Source organism: Carassius carassius, chromosome 26 (assembly GCF_963082965.1).
Source record: "Carassius carassius chromosome 26, fCarCar2.1, whole genome shotgun sequence".
Classification (NCBI taxonomy): Eukaryota; Metazoa; Chordata; class Actinopteri; order Cypriniformes; family Cyprinidae; genus Carassius; species Carassius carassius.
In genome coordinates this window covers 18,418,135-18,442,911 of record NC_081780.1, presented here as the reverse complement: position 1 = coordinate 18,442,911, position 24,777 = coordinate 18,418,135, and the positions used below count along the sequence as shown (strand labels likewise).

The window sequence follows — 24,777 nt, the reverse complement described above, 5'->3', positions numbered from 1 at the left end:
TATAAATCAATGGATCAATGATTGAACTTCTTTCACAATAAATGATGAATTGGTGATCCAAAAGGTCAATAAATCGTTGAATCCTTATATCTAATAAACAAAAGAATGATTAATCAATAACTCTGCAGAGCAATTAAATAAAATATAAATGAATCAGTGGAATAATTATTCAGCTGGTTTCAATAATTCAGCAGATTTTACAATGATAAATGAATCAGGAACTGTGAAATGAAACTAAATAAATAAATCCAAACGAGCTTGTCTTGACGGAACAACGAATAGGTGGCTGAGTTCAGATCAACTGATCAGTGAACGAGTCAATGAATCAGTCAAAGAATCAATTGATAAATTAACCAATGAATAACTTCCTTTCAGAATCACGCATTCATCATCATCAGTAACATGTAATCACTCAGCTCACTCCATCATCATCAAAATCATGTGTTCTGTAGGCCATCTGCGTGGTGTTTGGATACAATGTATTCAGTCTGATTATGATACATTTTGTTCCGAAGATTCTGAATGACAGAATAACGGTCACGTTCCAGGAACGCGTTTAAATGGCACGCTAAACAAAGCGATGACACGTTCGATTGTGACGTATACATACTTAGCTATTTAAACCAGCAGGTCTTAGTGCGACACTAATATGTTCACTGATATGAACGGCTTCGCTTTAAAGATCGTTACTCCGAACAGAAACGCTTTCAGCTAGGAATCACGACAGTCCTCCTGTAACGTTACACACATCCCGTAAATCGCCTGTTGCCCTCTTGGATGTTATTAAAGGACACATGTTAAAGATCCGCTTACCCAGCTCGCAAATCGTAGCAAAGTTTCATGAACCCTGCTGACAGTCCGTGAGAGATCCTTCAGTAACACCTGCTGGAGATATATACACCAGACCAGATCCCTGAGCGGCGGCTCGCTCTTCTTCTCCGCTGTCTAAAAGAGCTCTGCGATGTCCCTAGAGTCCTGATTATGTGTGAGTTAATGTCAGTCCCCCCCACCCCAGAGAACACGGATCTGCGTGTCTTGTTGATGTCACCGAACTCACACACACACACACACACACAGACACAGCAGACGGGCAGATCTCCTAAACGCGCCCGCTGAGCTCTTAAAGGAGCCGCAGCACTGTTTACTAAAAAGTTTGGAGGTTTTGTTGTTGTTGATGTTGTTGTTTTTGATACATTACCTTATTATTTATTTATTTATTTATTTAATATTGCATGCAGCTTTATGGACTTCAGACACTCGTATATTAAATGACTGGCTGTATATAAAATGTGATGTTTGTGTTTGTATTTAATATCGTACATTAACTATTGAACTAGAGGGACTGTTGGTGAATAATTCAAAGATTCAATATTTTTGTTTCCCCTCATAACATAATTTTACTTATAAAATATATTTATATTTGAGACAAAGATTCAACTCATATCAGAAGATTAATGCGTGCTGTTAGTTTATTTTATATATATATATATATTTACACTTCCACTTAAAAAAAAAATCATGGCTGATTGCAAAACAGCAACAACAGTATTTACGGCAACAAAAACAACAACAATACTACTACTACTACTACTAATAATAATAATACGTTAAAAAATTAACAATAAATAGCTGAATTCAATATTTTCAAAAATACATACGCATAAACAGCAATGAATAAATAATTTTGTTTGTTATGTAGCAGAGTTTTACTTACATTTTTCAATTGTGACTCTCTGTGACTGTGTGTGGAACTCTCAAACTTTTCCTGGATCAGGCTCGTGACCTTTGACTGCTAGACTTAGTAAATAATCTCCTTTTAAACATTATTCACATATTCTACTGATAAGATTACACTGTATGAAAAGCAAAGGTAAATCAATCGCTTTCGGTCAGTCAGTATATAAAGGAAAACGATGCCTTATGAAAAGTTACCAACCCAACAAGAACACGTTCAATGTCTTTATTATTAATGTCAAACTCACCTATATGTGTTACTTTACCGCTAGATGGCGCCAGATATGACAAAGAATACGACCATTTAGACTGTATAATTTAGAGTTAATTCAAAACGAACATCAGAGTTCAGAATAATTTACAGATATTATATAACTTACTTGAAAAAGGAGTCCCTCCCATGATCTATGGGCTAGTTTCAGACGAAGAACTATCGATTTAAGAATTTTAAAATAATAATAATAATAATAAATCTCCTATTACAGGGTGATAAAAATAGAAAAGATACCACACTAAGTAGTGGCTATGTTATGCATTATCTTTAGTACATTATAAGTAGCCTACAGTCTTGCCAGAGACCATAAGACCCAGACAAGACTGCAATTGTTTTGAAAAAGCCTTTTGACGACCATGAGATATAAGCTAAGTAACTGGTTTGCCAGTAGATGGCGCTAAAAGGACGTGAAAAAGCCTCACAAAACAAGTAGCATTTTCATCATCAAGTATCTAAGCAGATGTAATGTGTATCTCAACTGTTTAGCTGTTTAGACTGACTGAGTCTTAAAAAACATATTATTCTGGAGCACAAGTCACCCTGACTTTTCCAAGTGTTGAAGTACATGAAATAAATGGTTGTCCTCCTTTGGCAAGAATAAATGGGGTAAAACAAAGTTAAAACTAATACACGTAGGCTAATATTATTTCAGCGTGTCTGCTATCAACTGAATGAAAGCTACAGTATACTGATACAATTGGTTACCCCAAAGCGTGATACATTGCCTAATTATACTATTACTATTATAACTATTATAAACAGTAAATATTACATTTCTCATGTGCTTAATTCTGTCAGCTCTCTGGGAGTTTTGCATGGTAATATACATGGCAATGTTAATGTGTTTGGTCTTGGTGGAATAGATCTGCTACGCTGCTGCGGCAGAGCAAGTACCGAGACTACATCCACAGACATGCTGCTGCGAGCATGTAAGAAATACTGCTGCTGCAAATATAGTGTCAAATATATGAAATAACTCCCTCATATAACATACATGAAATTACTTGCTCACCCTGTAGCTGATCTATACAGGTGGAGCTGGGGAAGGTGAAGGGTTTCTGCCGCAACAAACACTAGCCAAGAATATCTGAATGTTGAGCAGCAAGACATATATTTTCAGTATTTTTGGGCAAGGAAAAGATTGACATGATCATATATCTATTCTGTTTATCTGGAATGACAGTTTGTGTCACCTCCTTCCCACAGCACTCTTCAAGTGTGAAAAAAAAAAAACACATTAGGACTTTTCCCGGACTGTCAGTCTCTGCATTACGTGGGGATATCTCTAGAGGATTTCTCTAAAATTACATATTTCTTCTAGGATCTGACTGTGATTTGATGGTTAAAAACATGCATGATTGTGAAAGACTACTCCTTCTTAAAAAGCCATAGGCATCTGCTTTCTGAGGGGGGAGTTTTTGACAGTGATGTTGAGGCTGATGGTCAAGCTCACCCTTCAGAGTAATGGTAATCCTTCTTTAAAAAAAAGCAGTTTTCTAGTGTACAAAAGTTATTTCTATTTCACGATTTTGATCGGCAGAGCGATTTGTATCACTCTGCATTTGTACAGAAGAATTCCAATTGGAAATTCAGTTTCTGCTCACTAAATTTGGGAAGTTTACCTCACATGAGTGTAGACAAATGTGGTTACACTTTATTTTAAGGTGTCCTTGTTACAGTGTAATTATATATTTAAGTATTAAGTAATATTAATTAACTACATGTAATTATTTTATGGTTAGGGTTAGGATTAGGGTTTGGTTTGGAGTTGCTTGCATGTAAATTTGTATATATGTTTTGTTATTATAATAGTAAGTACATGATGTGTAACAAAGACACCTTAGAAAAGTGTTACCACAAATGCGTTACTTAGTTATTAGTCAATGTGAACAAAGCTAAATGTGACTTTTAGTTTTAATTGATCCAGCAGCGTTGAACGTAAGTTTGCAAAGACTGTGAACATTTTTGGACACAAGTTTTTGATATATGTTACCTCTTCACGAGAGCAGACAAATTTCTAAACTTCTTCTTCTTCTTCTTGTTTTAAAATCCAAAACAAGAAAATCTCTTTTTGTTTTTGTCTTTTGAGTATTTTTTTATGGTTGAAATGTGTCCGATTAAGATATTCTACCACTCCACTCCCACCCCTTAGTTCCTCATTCTGAGCGTGAGTTCAGCACAAGTTAATATTTCATGTGCCCTTTGAAGCGAAGGCAGTTAAGAGCACTCAGTATAATCAAGCTCAGCTGGAGATGAATTCTTGTTCTCTGCCACCTGCGACAGTAAAAGCATCACACAGGAATTTAGGGTAAAGGGCAGAAAGCAGGCCTGAGTGAAGTAAGCCACAGAAGGTACTTATATGGACCTACTGAGGAAGTTTGCATAGTGTCCATCCTAACTAGCATACACACTTAAGAGTCAGTAAGTAGAAAATAATGAGTAGAAGATACCTGGATGAGTTATAATTTCTGACGACTTTTCGAAGTGTGCATCTGTGCATGCCTTTTGGGCTGATATTACCCCAAAGTCCACAACAAAAGACGATTGGTTTGTTAGGATTTGTTGACATTTTTTTAGTGTAAAAAGTTGTGTTGCATTTAGCAATAATACATCAACTAAAGCTATGCTAACATAAAGAGCATGTCACAGTTATAAAGACCCATTTATATTGGCGTCTTATTAGATACTCCAATAGATACTATCATAGAATTAAGGGTAACACTTTATTACCTAGATGCTTATTAGCACTTATAAAGCACTTATTCTACATGAGCATATTCTACATTCCTAACCCTTCCCCAAACCTAAACTACCTTACTATTATTAAGCAGAAAATTGGGAGTTTATTGAGGCGAAATCATAGTTAATGGTTTGTTAATAGCGAGAATTGGACCATAAAATAAAGTGTGAGCGAATTAAGCAATAATACATTGACAATCAGGGCTCAAATAACTGCTTTAATCACAATTAAGGTTAATCTGTGATTTATGCCTATACTAGCATTAAAGTAGTAGAGTAGTGCAGTTGTAAAACACAGAGCATATGTTTTTATAATACTTATTTTTACACTTTATAGCTAAACTTAAAAAAAAAAAAAAAAAAAAAAAAGTGGTAGTACATCCTATTATACTTCACCTTACATTTTGAGCTCGGACTGAGAAAAGACAAGATATTATACAACAAAAATACAAATTCAGAGAGCTTTTATTTTTACAGCTTCAATTTGTGTCCAGTGTCTCAAAACATAAAAATAAATACAGCTATGTCATAAGAAATCCAGTGTCTTTTGTTATGAAAAAAAAAAATGATGTAAAACACCTGCAAGTCTTTTTCTCGGCTGTTTCTTTGGAATATGAATCATTGAATTACTAAATAAAACACATCCATTTTCATTTCCTTGAGTCTAAGGGCTATCTATGTCATCACAGTTCAAACATTATAAAACATCGCCACTGAAAAGTTGAACAGTAGACTTTTAGTCTTGTGTTTTGGGACTACAGCACCATAAAAAAACAAATGATTAACTCTGCAAATCAAGTACAAAACAGTTTTGATTTAACCACATTGGATTAAAAAATAATCTTGCATTAAATGTTATTAAAAATGCTTTTCAATATACAAATGGCCTTAAAATATTACAATTGCAAAAGAACAAACAAAAAATATAGATCTACACAGTAATTACATGACAAAGGTGTTAGTTAAGAGACGGATCTCCTCAATGAGGACGGGCCGAGCTGGGCACTTGGTGAAAATTTCAGCATTCTGGGATTCAGAAAATGTCTCTACACAGTTCCACACTAGCACAGCTTTAAGAAGCACTAGTGGTAAAATGTACACAATTACATAAGTCTGAAGTGTCTCTTTAAGTCCACCTCTCACTCGGTCAGAGCTTGCCGCTCGGCATGCTGGGAGAGTTATAGTCTCATGTCTAGTGGTTTGGCACAGTTTCCATATATCCTCGCTGACCCCGTCTTGCATATGTACATACATTCCCTTTTCTTTCCTTATCATTTGTTTCACAGGCAGACGTCTGCAGTAATACTGTTTTCCGATGGAGCCTGGACCCCAGGGACACGCTGGAGAGCAAGGTGCACCTATAGAGGGGGTCTTTGGGTAATCCACCGTCATTTTCCACATTCCTCCCACTGTCAAGGGCTGATATTCTCCCCTCACGAGGGCAGAAGTTCCTCAGGTTTCCTGCTGGGTCAGATTGATGTTTCATTACAGCCGCTGTAGTGAGCAGGAAGGGAGAGAAAACGAAGGAGGATACATGCGGGTTAGAAGGGTGTTCGGGCAGGAGTACAGGCCAAGTACAGCAGGCGCATGCCACATGAACAACAGGTGTGAAGAAGACGCTCACTGTTTCGACACACATGCTTCAGTAGACACAAAGAGCTGAATGGAATTAGACGGCTCACTTTTCAAAAGCATGCGGAAACAAATGGCAGTTATTTTATCTTCTTTTTAAATATATAAAGCAGATATATTTGGTACTACTACAGGTGTGAAGAATCAAAAAATGGTAATGAGATCAGTCTTTCGTCAGTATCGCTATTATCAATTCTATTCAGAGTAACTTCTTTTTTGGTAACATTTTACAATATGGACTCATATGTTAATGGTAATTAATGCATTAACTAATATGAATTTGGAGTAAGCAATATCGCGCAGAATTTCATATAATAGATATTTCACCCATATATCTGTATGAGTTTCTTTCTTATGCTGAACATAGAAGATATTTTAAAGAATGCTTGTAATCAGACAGGTGTTGGTCTCCACTGACTTCCATAGTATCTCTTTCCCTACTCTGGAAGTCAGTGGGGATCAACAACTTTTTGGTAGTTCGAAACTCTTCAAAATATCGTTTTTGTATTCGATATAAGAAAGGAACTCATAAAGTTTTGGAACAAAATGATGTAAAATGAGTAAATGATGACAAAATGTTCATCTTTTTTTGGGGTGAACCATCCCTTTAATATTAGTTAATAAAAATATGTGTTCATCGTTTTGTCATGTCAACAGATACAACATATGCTCTTATTAAATGTAACAGCAAATGTTCAAATGAATATGAACTAAGATTAATAAATGCTGGCATAAATAATGTACTGTAAGCTACTGTATTTTATAGTGAATTCGGGGTGAAATGTGATGTATTTCATCTTTTCTGGTATCAAGAATTGTGAAATTCCACTGGTGTTAGTATCAACTACTGTACATTTGGTACTGTGACAATCCTAATGCATTTTATGATCAACCACTAAATTCAACTACTAAAATAATGCTTTTATTTTTGTAATGGATTCAAAAATAGTAGATAAATAAATAAGAAAGGTGAATAGAGAAAGGTGTCTTACTCCGAGTCTGACTGGTTGCCGCCGTTAACGGTCCCTGATATCAGATTCATGGCCATGCCGTTCTGCTGCTCTCGTGGTGGGACGTCCAGCCGGAGAGGGGACTTGATTAGGATGTTGTGACCATTGCCGCCATCATTAGAGGCTATAGAGGGCACTATGGAGGAGATGGTGGGTGGGTTGTAGTCCGATGATTTCTCCCTAAGTTTGTTTTTCATGTTTTTGTCTGTCAGTGGAGGAGGGTATGTGATCTTATTCTTATTCTTTAGAATCCCTATAAGGAGAAAGTACATGAGAATATCAGTATATATGTAGAATGTATAACAGAGAAACAACATAACATCAAAATATGATTTGATGTTAGTTAACTCTTACCCTTCCTCTGTTCAGGCTGGTGGTTGCTGTTGGCTTGGATGGAGGCTGTTGGGTGGTCTCTGTCCTGAGTGGTCTCTCCAGTGTGATTGAGTTTATTTTCCTGATGGAGCTCCACGTTAACTTTAGTCTCCACTCTCAGTCTCTCTGTCCCTCCGTGATCTTCACTGTCACTGGCTGTCATGGGTTCAGTCGGCCAGTAAGGCTTCACATGATTGGACACAGTGTCCACTGAGACACAGAAGAAGGGGTTAATGTAACCTGACACTCCACCTAACTTGTAAATGCATCCATCAGTGTCAGATTTCCATATTTTAATGCGATTCCGAAGGAAAAATACCTTCTCTTGCACCCTTTGGAGTGCTGTGTAGTGGTTGTCTTTCATTATTCCACTTTGGCTTCATGTCCATGTCTTCATCTTCGCTGTCGGATGAGTGAGAGGAGGCGTATGAGCTGCTGTGTTCATCCACAGAGAGCTCGCTGTCCGAATCTGAGTCTGAATACACACACATTTACGTCAACTCTTTATTTGAGGTGACACACACCAGCTAAGTTTGGCAGTTCACAAATATAGATGTCACACTACACTGCGCTTGTCTACATGTGGATAACAGGCAGTAAATATACGTATTAGTGTTGGCTTGAAAACGTTTTTCAACTTTTTCTTACCATCTGCTTTAGTGCCGTTACGGAAGAGTGAGCCATCAATGTCAGTGAGTCCGGCTTTAGCATTTCCAGATGAAACACTGGGCTTCTGAGCCAATTCATCCCTGTTTAGAAGGGAAATCAGGAGAATGTAAGATATACACGACAGATGCCAAACACATGACCTCTAGTTGCAATGAGTTTTAGATTGCAGTGAAAAACTAAAAATGAACAACCCATATATAACTAACTTCATCTGGCTCAAATTTTTGCTGTCTAGAGGTTTAGAAGTCTCTTATGCTCACCAAAACTATTTAGTTGATGAAAATACAGTAGAAACAGTAATATTGTGGAAATATTTGCAATTTGAATATATATCTCTCTTTTAAACTAGTTTAGTTTATTTCCACAAATCAATAAATCAATTTAAAATGTGATACAATGATTTGTTCGTTAAAAAAAAATATAACGTGGGTCCCCTAATGGCATTACCGACTTTAAAATGTTTAGTAAAACTTGAATGAAAACATTTTGTAACATGATATTGATGTACCATTTACATGGTAATGCAATGTCTGATTTTAAAATGGGTTTTAAAGGATGCATTTTGAGATTTTCAGTTGATATATAATTTCTGATGATTTCTAAAATGTGATAGAGAAAAAGGCAACGAAGAAGTCTTATTTTTTAAACAAAGGTCAAAACTGTTATAATGTAGATTTTTGAGGGTGCACTCTTGTCATAAATTAATATATTATTTTTCCTACATCATTTTTAACAAAAAAACATTGGTAAAATATATATTTGGGAGTCTTAGACCTTTCCAACAATATATATACTTTGTCAAGATTAGATTAGATTTAATTGTAATATAATGAAGTAAATGTAGGCGTCCCGTATACGGGATGGGATGACAGTTAAAGGGTTAAAGTTAAAAATAACAACATTGGTCATACTGTGAGCTAATTAGGTCAATCTGCTATTATGCTATTGAGGTGAATTGTACTTTCGAGATAGCTTACATCATACCATAATATTGAACCATGTCAACAAATTCAAATTATTTAGACATGATGATACATGCTTTGAAAATCACTAATGAACTGAATCTATAAACAGCATGCCTGCGTTCAGTGTACACAATACACATGCATGCACAACATTCATAAGAATACATGCAAGAATGTGTTTCGGAGCTTGTGTACATTATTACAGCAAAGCAAAGCAGAAGCAATGCACCTTTGCTCATGCATATGAAAAGAGAAATAAAACCAAATAGAATAAAATAGAAAGTTATTTAAGTGTTATCAATAGGATGAAAGGAAGTGAAATGTTAAACAATGAGAGCATAGCGCCGTGCCCCAGCAGTAGCATGTTACCTGTGCGTGTAAGTAAGGTAGCTGCTATGACTCTTTGCTGACCTGACTGTGCTCTCCAGAGACACTGTCGACTCGCCGATGGCCGAGCGGTACAACGTCCCGTCCTCCATGTGTGTGTTATTACAGTTCAATGTACGCTAAGGGCAGTGAAAGAGCACAGTACTGTAAATCAAGCAAAATAATCCAAATGCTAGACCACTTCACAGCTTCCTTTGATACCAAATTAAGTGTAATTACTTTCTTATTGCTTGCAAATTACTTAAATGACTTCCTTATTAATTTGCTACTACAAGATAAACTGACATTTAAACTGATCTAACTGCTGTTTCTAAACCTGTAAAAAACAATTCATGAACGTAAATGTGTTGTAGTGACTTACTGTCAGTAGGGTGGTGCGTGTGGCGCTGGACTCATCAGGTAACGGTTTCTTTCCTGTGAAAACGTTTTTCAGATTTTTCCTCACCTCTTTATTGAACACGATGTGGAAGAGGAAAATGAATATGCCCTGAAAAACAAACAGGAAATGGTTTGTAAAGGGATAGTTTACTAAACAGTTCTATATAGTATAGTATTGGAAAAATATACTGTGGAAGTCACTGGCGACCCAGCAGGCACACAACGTCATAAGATATTGGTATTTGGTAAAATTTTGGTTGCGACATTGGGTGACAATGTCAATTCAATGTCTAATGTCAATGTTAATTTGATGTCCAGTACTAACGTCAGCTGACACTGATTTTTGTCGTTTTTAGGTTGTGTAACCAAAATACAACTGTGACGAGTGGGGCGGGGCCGAGAGACCCCGTGGGAACAGGAGCGAGTCCCACGGAGGAGATGGAGGGATATAAAACCTTCATAATCATCGGGAAGAAGGAGGCGGGAACCGGCGGACAATCAAATAAAGACTTTAATTACAAAATAAAGACAAAACAGCGCGTCAGCCCCTCATGTACGACTGACGCGCACAAATAAAAACCAAACACAACTAAAATCCAGGCCTGGTCCTCTCTCATCCGTCACTGTCGTCGCTCCGGTTTTATATCCCTCCATCTCCTCCGTGGGACTCGAGACCGGTGGGTCAATCAGGTGTCGCTCATTCCCAATCACTCCACCGGCCTCGCTCTGTTCCCACGTCTCGGCCCTGCCCCACTCGTCACAACAACATTAAGTCAATGTCGCATTGGCTTCAAATACTGACGTCAACCCAATTTTCATTCTTAACTTTATTCCAAATATCTTCTTTTGTGTTCAGTAGAAGAAAGAAACGCATGCAGGTTTGGAACAACTTGAGGTTGAGTAAATTACAAAATGTTCATTTTTGTCAGTTTTCAAATTTAATTTTCAGTTTTACATTTTTGCTCAGTCCCCATTTTTATAATAGTTGTTACATTTTCATTTATTTTATTTTTGTTTTAGTGTTTGCAATTGTATTACTTCACACACTTTTAAAATCAAAAAGTTGCTATGGCAATTTTTCCAATTTTTACATTTTCTTAGTGTACGTTTTTCAACTAAAATTTATATAAGTATATATTTTAACTCAGTTTCTATTACTTTTAGTTAATAATGACAACACTTGTTGATGTATTAAACTCTCCTGCATCTGTACTGTAGTTTGCGAGATTTCCGTACACAGTAACACACATAGATGTTGTTTAGCATTTTTGCATGTATACTGAGCTTGACTATGAGCAAAAGTCAAAATTACGCTTGCCTTATTAGTCTGTTTTGGAAAAACTGAGGTCAAAAATAGAACTTGTTACCTGCAGACAGCTCAAGATGGCAAACAGGTAGTGGAAGGTCATGACATTACTGTTAACAGCCATTAAACCCAGCAGACAGGTGGCGCTAATGAGCAACAGGAGCAAAAAGGCCATCCGCAGAGCAGGACTGGAGCACATGTAGAAAACCACAATAAGTACCATATTTCATAAAACAATCCTCAATGACCTCAATGGACAGGGTAACACAGTCTTACATGACTCCAGACTTTTCATAGGAACGTTGCCTACGGCCACACGACGCCTTTGCCGCCAGCAAAAAGATAATGATGTTGACCTGTTAAAGGATTGTTTATGACATATGATCAGCTGAGTATGAAGAATGGAATGAGATTAGCTAGAATGATGAAAATCTGATGAGTAAATGGACTTACCAGCACCACTAAAGCGATGGGTCCTGCAAAACTCCAGATGAGGGTGTCGTGGACCGACAGCCAGCAGAAGTCAGGGTTCCCATATCCTTGAGGATCCAAACCCACAGCCAAACCTGATGGGACACAAACATGAACATATCTTTAACAACATCTTAAGAAAACATACTGTTGTGGTTGGTTGTTTAATACTTGCTCGTAATTTCTGGGGTCTTGCTTAGTGGTTGCTAAAGTGTTGCTAAAGTGCTGTTAATGTGTTGCTATGTCAGCGATCTTCAAATCTGGCTCTAACCCTAATCAAACACACCTGAGTTTGCTAATCAATGTCTTCAGGATCATTAGAAAGTCACAGGTAGGTTTGTTTGATTAGAGTTGCCTAGCTGTTATGACTGGTTTTTAAGCATATTGCTTTAGCGTCCTGAGCATAGACTGTAAAAAAAACTCTTCCTTCTAAAAAAGTCTTCTAAATAAGTGAAGCCAAAACATACCAAGTATGGTCATTGTCATCTTGCAACAGTGCCATCATTTGGAGACTGACCTTTTGTCTACATCGAAGCAACAAAATACTATAGAACCAATTATAATCAGTGATGCTTTCTACACATCTCTACACTCTGCGCTGCGCAACAAATCCCCAACAGTAAATTGATGACGCGTTCTATTTATGACGTACTGACACAATGTTCAGTTGAGTTTTAACAGTCACTTTGTCTTGTTCAGTGTAGACAGACTTTACCAGTTGCATCGCAACACAACAACTGTGTAGACACAATGTGAGTCTGCAAGTAGTGATCATGAGATGGAGTGCGGTATCTCAATCCTTCCCAAACTTCCCCAAACCAAATAACAAGCACTTAATCATGATGCCACATCCCGTTAAAAGCAAACCTTTTAGAAAAATGAACACTGGAACATACATCAGTGTGATAAGAACTACCTAAAATGATTGGAACCATTTTTGGGAAAAAATTTTTTGATGTGTAATTAGATTTTTTAATTTGGCTCACATCATATTTTTTTACATGGAGAGGACAGCGAAAAATGTGCAGCGAAGGCTCATACTGGCTCCAAGGGGGCACTTGCGAGCACCCTTCTGAAAGCTAAAATGACAAATGGGAAACCCTGCGTTCTCATGGACTTGGTGGCCAATGTAAGTTTACAAATTGATTACTTAGAAAAGTAACAGCAAACTTCTCCTCTGTAAGCAGAACAGAGCAGGATGAGTTACACGATGAAGTCGTGAAAATCCCTAACCAATAGTAAGAGCAATGAATTACAGAATGGAGTAAAGAAAGCAGGCAGCCATTCATTAAGCTGGGAGGAGCAGAGAGGAGTCGGGTCAGCCTCTATTATCTCTTGGATAGGGGCTTTTTCACTGCTTTGAGCATGTGTCAGTGGAGAAAGTGACACCCATTATGGAGAGCAGAGCCATCGGACAGAAAACAGGGAAAGAAAGAAAAAAGAGTGAGCAAGAGAGCGAGAGGTAGTAATATGAAGACATTAGAGTCCTGTCTCGTTCCCACAGGGAACACACACACACCATCCAAAAGAAGGGGCGAGTCCAAGCACGGCAACATGAATGCGTGTGTGTGCTGGTTTACAAACATTTATAATAGTCTATTAGGGAAATTCATGAGATGAAGGTGTGTATCCGTATTGACACAGTGGACTTAAGCTGAGCGTACAAATATGAACCTGCACAGACACTGGGTTGGGTGAAATGTATGTATATGAAATAGTAATTAGTGGATAGACTAGAGAGGGTGTGTGTGTGTGTGTGTGTGTGTGTGTGTGTCTGACCTGTAATAATAGCAGGAATCCCCCAGCCGATTGCGTAGTAGAAGCGCATGTGGCCGTGGTTGATGTTTCTGACTTCAGTGAGCATACGGTAAATGTGCAAACCCTCCACAAACGTCCAGGCAAACGTGCACATGTAGAAGTAGTGCAAAAGGATGGCTATTACAGTACACACAAACTACAGAGAGAGAGAGAGAGACGGTTAATATTGAACAGAAACATTCTGTTAAATTGCATTGCATCATCTGAAAGCTCAGTAAATAATTTTTCTATTGATGTATGGTTTATTAGGATATTACAATACTTGACCAGGATACAACTGTTTGAAAATCTAGAATCTATGGGTGCAAAAAAAATCTAAATACTGAGAAAATCGCCTTTAAAGTTGTTCAAATAATTTCTTAGCAATGCATATTACTAATCAAAATTTAAGTTTTGATATATTTACGGTAGCAAATTTACTAAATATCTTCATGTAACATGATCTTTACTTAATATCCTAATGATTTTTGGCATAAAATAAATATCGATAATTTTGACCCATACAATGTTTTTTTGGCTATTGCCAAAAAATATACCCCAGCAACTTGAGACTGTTTTTGTGGTCCAGAGTCACATATTACTATATTATTTATGTATATAAAATACATTAAATAAAGGCATCACAAAAATATACTACCATGGTATATAAATTAACATTAAAAAAAAAAAAAAAATATATATATATATATATACATCTTTTGTGTTCAACAGAAGAAAGAGACTCATACACGTTTGGAAAAAACTAGAGGGCGTGAGTATGACAAAATGTTAATTTTTTGAGTTAATTTGTAGTGCATAATCTCTATTTACACTTTTTATTTACATGCATCATTATTTGCACTTAGAGAAAGAAGATGCTATTGGTTTCAGTATCTATCACTATTTACACTAAGTGTAAACAGCATCTACTTTCCCTTACACTAACTGTAAATAGAACCTTCCTTTTTTCTCTTTGTGTAAATAGCTACTGCTTTATTTTTTTATACCTGGGCATGTTCTTGACATGTTCTGTGAAATTCACACACTTGGTAATGAAATATCCGAAAAGATACAGCTACATTCCATCTTAACAGAGCAAGACCTAAACAGTGTGTCCAAGATGTAGCCAGACCTCACGTTTATTTAAATAATGTGGAAGGGTGTTAGTGTAACTCTAAATGGATCCCTAGTACTAACAGACACCAGTCATAGCATACCTCAATGAGAAAACCAGCTGGGAAATTTGGAATTTGAACGTCAAATGAGAGAAAAAGAAATAAAAATACACTGTTGTTTGTTTCACATGCACATCTGCAGCATCTGTTTACAAATCTAAAGTACTGAAATCTACAGTAATCCAGTGAATGCCGCCCAGCCAGTGGCACACTGGAGACAAGAAGATAGAGTCAAACCACATATAAATGGATTTAAACCATTAAAGCTTTTCTTTACTCAGCAATGGATGACAAATACCCAAAATAAAATCCACCTCACCGTAATTGCAGCTGTTTGTCAAAGTAACCTCAATCCACAATTATATGCAGTTGTTAATTACAGACTTCAGAAAGTCATTAGTGGAATTTGAGAATGCAAATCTAAAATTCTGGATATGGCAGAGAGGGAAAACTATGAGACTCCCTCGATGAGAAAACCACATTTGAGATCGAAATGCTCACTTGTGATTTAACTTGATGAAAGATCAAACCCATAAAACCAGTCTTGTAATTTCATATGAGTTCCTTCTCACTTTAATTGTACATTATTTAGCTGTTTCCAGTTTTAAACCCATGCTGGTTTCACAGTAATATTCTGGAGATGAGTCCCTCACCGGGTTGTCGGTCTGGTTGATTCCGATGAGAAAGACCAGCTCGGAGAAGAACAAGGCAGCCACCAGGTTCTTGTGGATGCTGTGGAGATTGGAGCGTAGTTTGTACAGGATGACCAGCAGGATAAAGGTGATGAAGAGCGCCAGAAGAGAGGCGGAGACTGTGGTGTAGGTGACAATCTTCAGGGGAAGAACATCACCGTGCTGACAGAATGAGAGAAAGTCCGAAAAAGTAGATAAAAACAGAAAATAATGATTAACCTATGCGGATTAATCAAAGTCTTCTACATTCTATATAATGTAAATGTTTCATTTAGGCCATAAAACATAAAAACATAAAACATATTTACGATTATCAAACATAAATAGAACATCAAATATGGTCTACAGAAGCTCAAACGTGCTTGCTTGATGCAGTAGAACCAATGAAGATTGTTAATTGTGTAGACTTTTAATGGATGAACATAAATATTTTATCATGTTTTCCAAAGATACACAACAAGGGCGAGTAAATTATGACAGGAGTTTTTCATTTTTGGTTGATCCACCCTTTAAGCAATTGGGTCCGGTGTTGTTATTTTAGCCACAGTACCTCTCTCTTGGAGATATCCATAAGTACGGCAAAGCTGGTCATGTGATTGCACTGGCAGCTGATGTGGGTGTGGTTTCTGGAGATGAGGTCACAACCTTTAGACGACCAGGCGCCTGTGCCACCAACACTGACATACGAAGACATATCAGACTGGCATTAATCATCTACTAAACTGATTTAGGAGATTTAAGTGATATCTAGATTATAATTAAAAATGTGAGCTTATAAATTAGCTTGAAGGGGAAGTGACTCACGTGATTGAATGGTTCCAGAACACACACACTGGTTTAGTTCTCTCCTCTGTCTCCAGAAGGTTGTAGTCCAGTGTGATTGGTTGCTCCAGAGGAATGTGTAATGGCTCGCCTTCACTGTACACTGTCGCGCTCACGATGGGAGTGTTAATGACCGGACGGTTCGGCAGCCTGTGGAAAAAACAGGATCTTCTTAGCATGACAACAGTGTTCTGTGTTTGACTGTGGAATGCCACCAAGACTAAATATTTGGACAGACGCTTTATAGTCGGACAGATAATAAAAAGTGACGTTCTGTACCTGAGACTGCGGCGGTCGGGGTCGTAGTGCTCTGGTAGAAGCTGGCCCAGAGATTTATAGATGATGACTGCAGCCACAGGAAATGGTGGCAGACTCTCAACATGCCTTTTCCTTTTGTTTGTAGCCGGATCGGGCTCTTCGTCAGAGCTGCTCTGAGATTCTGGTTCATCTGTGGGAGAAACTACCAGAGAGAGAGAGTGTTTATGTTCCTGTAGCTCAGTGGTAGAGCATTGCATTAGCAGTGCAAAAGGTTGTGGGTTCAATTCCCAGGGAACACACATACTGGTAAAATAAAAAAAAAAATGTATAGCCTTTAATGCACTATAATTCTCTTTGGATAAAAGTGTCTGCCAAATACATTAATGCGAAAAATACAGTATTTATTAACACTCCAATATTTCCAATCTCCAATATGGTGACTAAATACTATTAAAAAACTACTGAAAGAAAACAAACAAACAAAATGTGGCCAGCAACCCATTAATTTTTAGTTCGGGTTTTTTTCTTCTTAGTCACTGTGCAATGTTTTGTTATACTTTTGCATTCCGTAAGAAACTTTCCATTTGCTCACAAAAGATTGTGAAGGAAATAATTTGAGGTGGTAGAATTTGTTAAATATTGTTAACATTTCTCAGGAGAACGCAACACATTTGAGAGAGAATGCAAAAGCTTTGCAAGCAAATGTAGAAGCACTGACATATATTATTTCCCAATCGCCAAGTCCCCTAAGGGGCCCAACAGAATTATTCATATCTATCTATTTCAATGTACAGTATGTTTTACCTTCATGCTCTGAAGATCTGAAACTGAATTCTGGGAAAATAACAGATGATTTAAGGTCTTTGGGGCACTCCTGGTCAGTTGTTTGAAAACGAGGGATTTTTGCCTCATCTGGATAAATGGCGTCTAGATAATCCACTGCAAAAACTGACAAGTCAAAGAAAGATGAAGGTTAATAAGAACTGTATAGTGCTCAAAACAATGTACTGGATAATCGGTTGAATCCACGTTAGTAGCTACATTAGTGATTTTAGAAGTTACTCACCCATATTCTCGGTTACAATGATGAAGGGTTTCAGGTAGGTCTTCCTCATGTTCTGGGCCACAGTGTTGGCGTACTCCTCAAAGTTTTTCAACAGATGTGCCGTACCTCCTTCTGTTCTCTGTATCTGATCCCAGTGCTCTTTATTACTGGCGTCCAGGATTGCGCTGCCAGCCTTCACTATGTTCTGCAAAATTCAAACACATTCTGTATTTCAGGGTAACATTCATTTAAGAGACATCAGAAGTCTGAATCCGGCCCAAGAAGAGACATAATGAATGCGGTCTTAAAATGCATCCTTATCCTGAAACCATGTATCATGATAAGTTATGTTCATGTTGCCAGATGTGCTTTAAATGTGGGCATTTTCATTCTCATGAAATCAGTCACTATATGATGTGTTATTTACACTAATCCACTAAACCTCAAGGTTGCCAGGGCTGAAGTACAGAAGAGACCAATAGAAAATTGCTTATAACATCCCATTGTTGGTATAGCTGTAAAGGATGGTAAAAGTACTTGCATGTGCAAAAGTTGACGTCATATTGTTTTTGCAGTGTGGTTGCTAAGGTGTTCTGAGTGTTTTTTTTTACTGATTGCTATGCCGTTGCGAGGTTGTTTTGGATGGCTGCTATGTAATTGCAAACTAGATTACATTAACTGAAGAAAATGTGCCTGGTGAGCACCAGTTACAAGTCAAAAGAGCCCAACCCCAAGTCTTTGTAATATTTTGGATAGTGTGATGTCTACAGTGAGCACTGCCAGTTTAGACAGCTCTTTTAGTTATAACAGGACCTTATTCTATTGTGTCACAACATGCCACATTTGTAGAGATGGTGTTAGAAAAATGATGTCTCCTCAACAAGTTGGATAATTTGTTTTAATTTGTGAAGCAAAAATGGTGTGGGAGAGTTCAGATTAATAGCTTGTTTAGTGGTTTGTTCAGATATCTAATTCTACTGGATGTATCAGCAACAGTAACAGTGAAGCTAGTTTGAAAAATAGCCACTATTATCTTTTAAGTATTAAAACTGAAGCAGATTATATTGACAGTAGAGACAGGAGTAAAACCAACCTCGTTGAATTTGGCGTCGCGCATGGCGGCCAGGTTAAAGCCCTGCTGCTGGCTCTCATAATGCAGGATCAAGGAAATAAGCTGGTAGGTTGTCTTAACATCGTTTCCATAAAAGGACTTGGTCTGGTCAGTGGCGTTCTGTAACATTTGAGCAATCTCCTTTGATTTCTGCCCATCCATTGTGGATTCATTACGATGCAACTCCTCATTCTGGTCAAAAAGAGGTGGGATATGAACAAGAGGAAGGAGTAAAGAGAGGTTACTTGAGATGTTTTATGTGATGACCACAAAAATATGAACTTTTCATGATTTAAACATCTAGATCTACCAGTTTCTTAAGGTGGGAGAATGCAACGGTGGTACAGTTGAATAGTTCAGGGGGCAGCCAGCCTTTCTCATCGCTGCAGTGTCTGACAGCAGTGCCTAAAGTCAGTTAGAAAACATTATAATATATATGCAGTATATACGATTATTTCAAATAACTGCTTTCACTTAAAGTACAGTTTCAGGAGTTTCTCAAACTGAAACCTCACTCCAGCAAGCACTTGAGTAAATGTGTCTTTATACAAGCGCTGCCAAGCTGTGTCCCACAATACTTTTGTGTTTGCCAGCCAGTTCCCTCTAGAGACGAGGCCTCATTAACATTCAGTTAGCCAACCAATGAAAAGGTCTAACTGCAGAGTTCTGCCAATGGAAATTCTTTGTTAACTGGGTTGGGTAACGTCAATGGGGGGCAGCAGTGCCAAGTGACAGAAAGCCACTGAAAACAAAGGCATTTGCACAAGTTTAATCCCATTATTTTCCTTAAATGTCATACACTAAAACATAAATCATTGAAGCTAGCCACACCAAAATATATAACTAATTTTATTTTATTTTGTACCTAATAATTTATGGTTACACCATAAAGCAGACTCTTATTTGCAAAGTTTTAATTGTTTAGCTTGTATATGACAATTTAGATAGATTCAGTAGATTCACTGTCCGTTTGTCTCAATAAGAAGCCCAGTATTACTCACCAATAGATCCCTTGGGACAATTCATTGCAACTGGGCGTCCGAAATTGGTCCTGGGCCACCAGATTCCAGCGTCAAAGGCTTTTGGGCAGCCCTCATACTGAACTGAACAGTAAAGACAAGAAACATAATGTTACTCAATTTGTACTTCATTAGTGTAGATTGACAATGCCTCTAAGCAGGTGGAAGGAAATCAGTATTTACCCTCACAACCCGTGCTGGTCACTTCAGAGAAGGGGTTGTCACAACGATTACACTGTCGCCCAATCACACCTGCCTTACAGGGGCACTGACCCGTCTCTGGGTCACACGTGCGAGAATTGGCGCCCAAATGGAAGCAGTCGCAGGGGAAACAGGTGTCGCTATCTTTCAGTCGATAGTAGTTGTCCTGTGTAAAACAGGTGCAATGATAGTCTCTAAAACATCCTTTAACATTTGTGGACAACAAATCTGGACCAGACTGAAAGGCTTGGGCAAATGATGTAAAATGCTATCTTCACACCTTGCAGCGGCATTCTCCAGTAGTCTTATTACAATCGGGGTTGAAGCCTTTGCTGACATCACAGTTGCAAGGGCCACACATGGGGCTGCCCCACCAACCCCGAGGACATGGTTTTTCCACCCTTTGGACAAAACAAAACCAAAAACTAAATTTTATATATTATTAGCACAACAAATAGCGCAAAAACTTAAATTGGGGGGGAAAACTATCCTTCAAAAAAAAAATTTGTGTTCGTAATTTTGTCTTTTTTTTTTATTATTACTGTCATTTCTATTACAAAATCCTAAAACCTACACTGCATTTCTGAAACAAAAAGATTATTTTCAGAATTTATTAATAACTTATAAATTTCTTAGGTAACACTTTAGTATAGGGACCAATTCTCACTGTAAAGTAGTTGCTTATTATGCCTATTAATAGCATGCCTATTAATAGCATTTTATTGGCTATTTATTAGTACTAATAAAGCACATATTCTACATCCCTAATCTTACCCAAAACCTAAACCTAACAACTACCTTACTAACTCTTAATAAGCAGCAAATTATGATTTATTGAGGCAAACGTGGCAGTTTGTTAATGGCAAAATAAAATGTGACTAAAAATGTGACTATTTCTTGATTATTTATATAAAATATAAATAATGTAACACTAAATGTGATTTTTTTTTTTTTTGTGACACCATTGACAAAGATAACACATTTAACCTGTAACATCTGAACATTTTACTCTCTGATCACCAATGCATCAAGCAAATCGATCAACAAGTAAAAACCTCCCCATCAATCATTGGCGGGATTTGTCATGGTATAGAGATCAAGAGATTAGATGTGAGGGTTGGCAGACTTTAGACGATAAGTAATAACAGAACACTGACGACTGGAAATTAATGAGAAACAGGAGTGTGCCTGTTTGTACAAGCCAAAAAAGACAGACTGCCCAGGCAAACAAATTTTAACATCATTTTCTTGGGTGGTCGAAGACTCTTCTACAGGTGAATGTATGCATAGTTTATCCTGCGCTTTACACAGAAAGCAGGTAATTTAGAAAAGCCATATGTCTCCCAACATACTGTAAAAGATCGGTGAGTCAACAAGGGCAATGGCTCAGCAGGGGAAAACAATGCAAAATTCAAACAATATAACACAATCCAATTGGAAAAGCATAATACATAGGTTGTGTGTCCAAATAATGTTGGTTTATTTTAATGTAAATGCATCTTGGTAGAAGCTGGGCAAACTGGATAAGCCTATTCATTGTTAACTGTATATGTAAATGACAGTAAAAGACCAGTTGGAGGTCAAACACAAGTCAGGACACAGAGGCTAAAGAAAAAATTCCTTCTCTGCAATCCTCTCCTTAAAATGTGCAGACAGCAGGGCCGCATGGTGCTTATTAACTCAACATCAGGTGCTAGCAGCGTGTCTGGGGCTTAATCTAATAGAGGAGAGTCATGTCAGCAGAATAAGTAAAGAAACCAAGAAAAAGATGTCCCATATGTAAGTGATGAGACAGCATGACATTAATCACTGATCAGAGGGTTTAGCAGATTAAATATGAAAATAAAAGGTAAGGTAATAATTCTGTGGAGCTTGTGTGGACTTGTGACAGGGTGTGTATTGTGTTGTTTTCCCCTGCTTTGTAGAAGAGCCAACGCAGTAACAGACACACCCACACACACAAACACAAACACAAACCACTGGAATGAAGATGACTTCCATAATGCAAATCATTTACAATGACTGATACATTGCACAACTGCCATGCGAATTTGAACATTTCACACTAAACGATTTTGCTCTGTGGGAAAGAGATCTTTTTTCAGATCTCAGAAATCAACACATTAAACTTCACGTAATAAAAAGCCCATCGCAGTGTTGCAATTCCATTCTATACATCATGTTATTAGTAAGTTATAATATAAAGTCAGGAGCCTGTCCTCCAACAAAAAACGACCATATAGGTCGTTTGTGCAAGCACCTTATTACGACCTATATTTACGTTTTAAAGTTAAGCGCCCTCTAGCGGGCCTAAAAATAATCATGAAATGATGTATAACGTCATTACCAATTGTAATGAATTAACCTTCATATTCATCCGGAAGAAGGAGGCGGGAACCGGCGGACACTCAACTGAAACTTTAATAATTCAAAATAAACACAAAACAGCACATCAGCCCCTCACGGACGACTGATGCGCACAAAATAAAACCAAAACACAACTAAAAGCCCAGGCCTGGTCCTCTCTCATCCTTCACTGTCGTCGCTCCAGTTTTATATCCTTCCATCTCCTACGTGGGACTCGAAACCGGCAGTGGGTCGCAGGTGTCACTGATTTCCCAATCATTGCCGGCCTCCCTCCTTGTTCCCACATCCCTCGGCCCCGCCACACCAATCAAAACGGACGTTTATTTAAATGAAAGGGTTTTTACACTGATCTCACAGTATTTCCTACATATTTTACTAGGTGGCTTATTTGTTCGAATGACCACACCTAACCCCACCCCTAAACCTAACCCTCACAGAAATCATGCTAAATTATTATTTATTGAGCACATACATTTTCGTGCACGTCCGTTCCCTGGGATTGAACCCATGATAGCATGATTACATATCAAGGTAACACGCAATAATCTACCAACTGAGCTACACAAAACGCAAATCAGAGTGCAAATAAAAGAGTACAAAACATTAATATGAAAACGACTTTTTGCCGATAGGGGCGCAATTGTAGTATACGCTCTGATGGGTCGTATTTCAGGGATTTGGACAAACGATCTATACGAGCGTATTGGTTGGAGTACAGGTTGAAAGTCAGCCAGTCATCATCACAATATAAACCCTGATAGGGTTGTCAGGATACTGACACAGTATAAATGTGCCCCACTTTATCCTCATACACACGCTATACTTGGTGCTATACTTATGGCCCGTTTCCACCGCAGGAACTTTACCCAGGAACTAGGGACTTTGGCCTGGTACTCAGTGTGTTTCCACCGCAGGAACCAGGAACTAAATAAAGTTCCGGGTAAAAAAAATGCCCCTCAGAAAGTCCCTGCTGGCGAGGTGGTACTTTTTCAAAGTTCCGGAACTTTCGGGGGCGGGACTTGGGCGTTAAACATCCTGATTGGTTGAGTTCACGCAGCATTGGTTGAGTTCAACCACCATTTATTCGGATCAACATTTTCAAAATATTACTGTTATTGTGTCATGAAATGTAATTTCAAAAGTATTTCAGGCGAAAATGTAGTTGTTTAAAACTCAAATCTGTTGTTTATTTATAAAGACAGCGCCTATTTAAAAATGTGTTTGGCTGATCTCGGAGACGGTGAGCTCCACGCGATCAGCAGGAGCTCAGTCCTCATGTATCCACCGAGAAGCAGCCTCTACTCGGCTAGACCTTCTGATATGTGCCGCTGGCTCTGATGTCTCTTTAGTGGTTAAACATAAAATATAATTCGTTTTGGGTAAATCTAACAGGTTATCTTTGGTCTGTATTCAATTTATCTATATGTTAAAATGAAAATAAAAAAGGCGAATCTATATAATATTTCGTTTCATTGTAATGGCTGTATATACACATATCCCTGAACTAAGTACATTTCTGCAGCTGTTATTATGTTTAAATGAAAACAAAAGGAGGCAGTGGTATTTGATATCCGATTTCGTTTTATTGTAAATATACTGAGAGGAAAATTGCAGTAGCCATGGTCAGCTGAGTTCAAGCAGCATTTATTAAGATCATTTTCAAAATATTACTGCTATTGTGTCATGAAATGTAATTTTAAAAGTATTTCAGGCGAGAATGTAGTTGTTTAAAACTCAAATCTGTGGTTTATTTATAAAGACAGCGCCTATTTTCGCCGATCTCAGAGACGGTCAGCTCCACGTAATCAGCGAGAGCTCAGTGATCATCTATCCGCAGAGAGCAGCCTAACCTCGGCTAGACCTTCTGATATGTGCCGCTGGCTTTGATGTCTCTTTAGTGGTTAAACATAAAATATAATTCAGCTGCGGGGTAAATCTAACAGGTTTTCTTTGGTCTGTATTCAATTTATCTATATGTTAAAATGAAAATAAAAAAGGCAAATTTATATAATATTTCGTTTCATTGTAATGACTGTATATATATATATATATATATATATATATATATATATATATATATATATATATATATATACACACATATCCCTGAACTAAGTACATTTCTGCAGCTGTTCTTGAAAATGAAATGAAAACGAAAGGAGGCAGTGGTATTTGATATCCTATTTCGTTTTATTGTAAATATACAGTGAGGAAAATTGCAGTAGCCATGGTCGGCTGACTGAAGTTATCAAGTACACTGCTGTTTACAAATTTCTTTACAAAAAATCACACTCCCGAGACGAATGCACAAAGTCTGAACAACCGAGGAGGATGCACATCCAAAATCAGCGTA

General features: G+C 37.6%; 2 protein-coding genes across 7 annotated transcripts in view; both read right to left on the bottom strand.

Moving 5' to 3' along the window:
• Nucleotides 1-1,068, bottom strand: part of gramd4a (GRAM domain containing 4a) — a 54,557-nt gene extending 53,489 nt beyond the window's left edge. Inside the window, exon 1 of one of the 2 annotated variants that reach the window (XM_059511498.1) lies at nt 814-1,068. In XM_059511498.1, coding sequence (XP_059367481.1) covers nt 814-842 — 29 coding nt within the window. In that variant the 5' untranslated portion in view covers nt 843-1,068. The remainder of the gene's footprint in view (nt 1-813) is intronic. The other variant, XM_059511499.1, reaches the window with a different exon arrangement.
• Nucleotides 1,069-5,194: 4,126 nt separating this feature from the next.
• Nucleotides 5,195-24,777, bottom strand: part of celsr1a (cadherin EGF LAG seven-pass G-type receptor 1a) — an 81,880-nt gene continuing 62,297 nt past the window's right edge. For 2 of the 5 annotated variants that reach the window (XM_059511492.1, XM_059511497.1), the window contains 22 exons: nt 20,338-20,458; nt 20,040-20,223; nt 19,839-19,940; nt 19,148-19,242; nt 18,820-19,029; nt 17,748-17,931; nt 17,486-17,629; nt 16,703-16,883; nt 16,406-16,573; nt 16,152-16,278; nt 15,563-15,763; nt 13,717-13,891; nt 11,920-12,032; nt 11,743-11,822; nt 11,528-11,654; nt 10,144-10,269; nt 9,765-9,901; nt 8,410-8,510; nt 8,081-8,236; nt 7,744-7,971; nt 7,372-7,642; nt 5,195-6,211 (listed from right to left, as the gene is read on the bottom strand). In XM_059511492.1, the coding sequence (XP_059367475.1) occupies nt 6,181-6,211; nt 7,372-7,642; nt 7,744-7,971; nt 8,081-8,236; nt 8,410-8,510; nt 9,765-9,901; nt 10,144-10,269; nt 11,528-11,654; nt 11,743-11,822; nt 11,920-12,032; nt 13,717-13,891; nt 15,563-15,763; nt 16,152-16,278; nt 16,406-16,573; nt 16,703-16,883; nt 17,486-17,629; nt 17,748-17,931; nt 18,820-19,029; nt 19,148-19,242; nt 19,839-19,940; nt 20,040-20,223; nt 20,338-20,458 (3,262 nt within the window). In that variant the 3' untranslated portion in view covers nt 5,195-6,180. Of the gene's footprint in view, nt 6,242-7,371; nt 7,643-7,743; nt 7,972-8,080; nt 8,237-8,409; nt 8,511-9,764; nt 9,902-10,143; nt 10,270-11,527; nt 11,655-11,742; nt 11,823-11,919; nt 12,033-13,716; nt 13,892-15,562; nt 15,764-16,151; nt 16,279-16,405; nt 16,574-16,702; nt 16,884-17,485; nt 17,630-17,747; nt 17,932-18,819; nt 19,030-19,147; nt 19,243-19,838; nt 19,941-20,039; nt 20,224-20,337; nt 20,459-24,777 lie in introns of all 5 variants that reach the window. The other 3 variants (XM_059511494.1, XM_059511493.1, XM_059511496.1) reach the window with 3 other exon arrangements.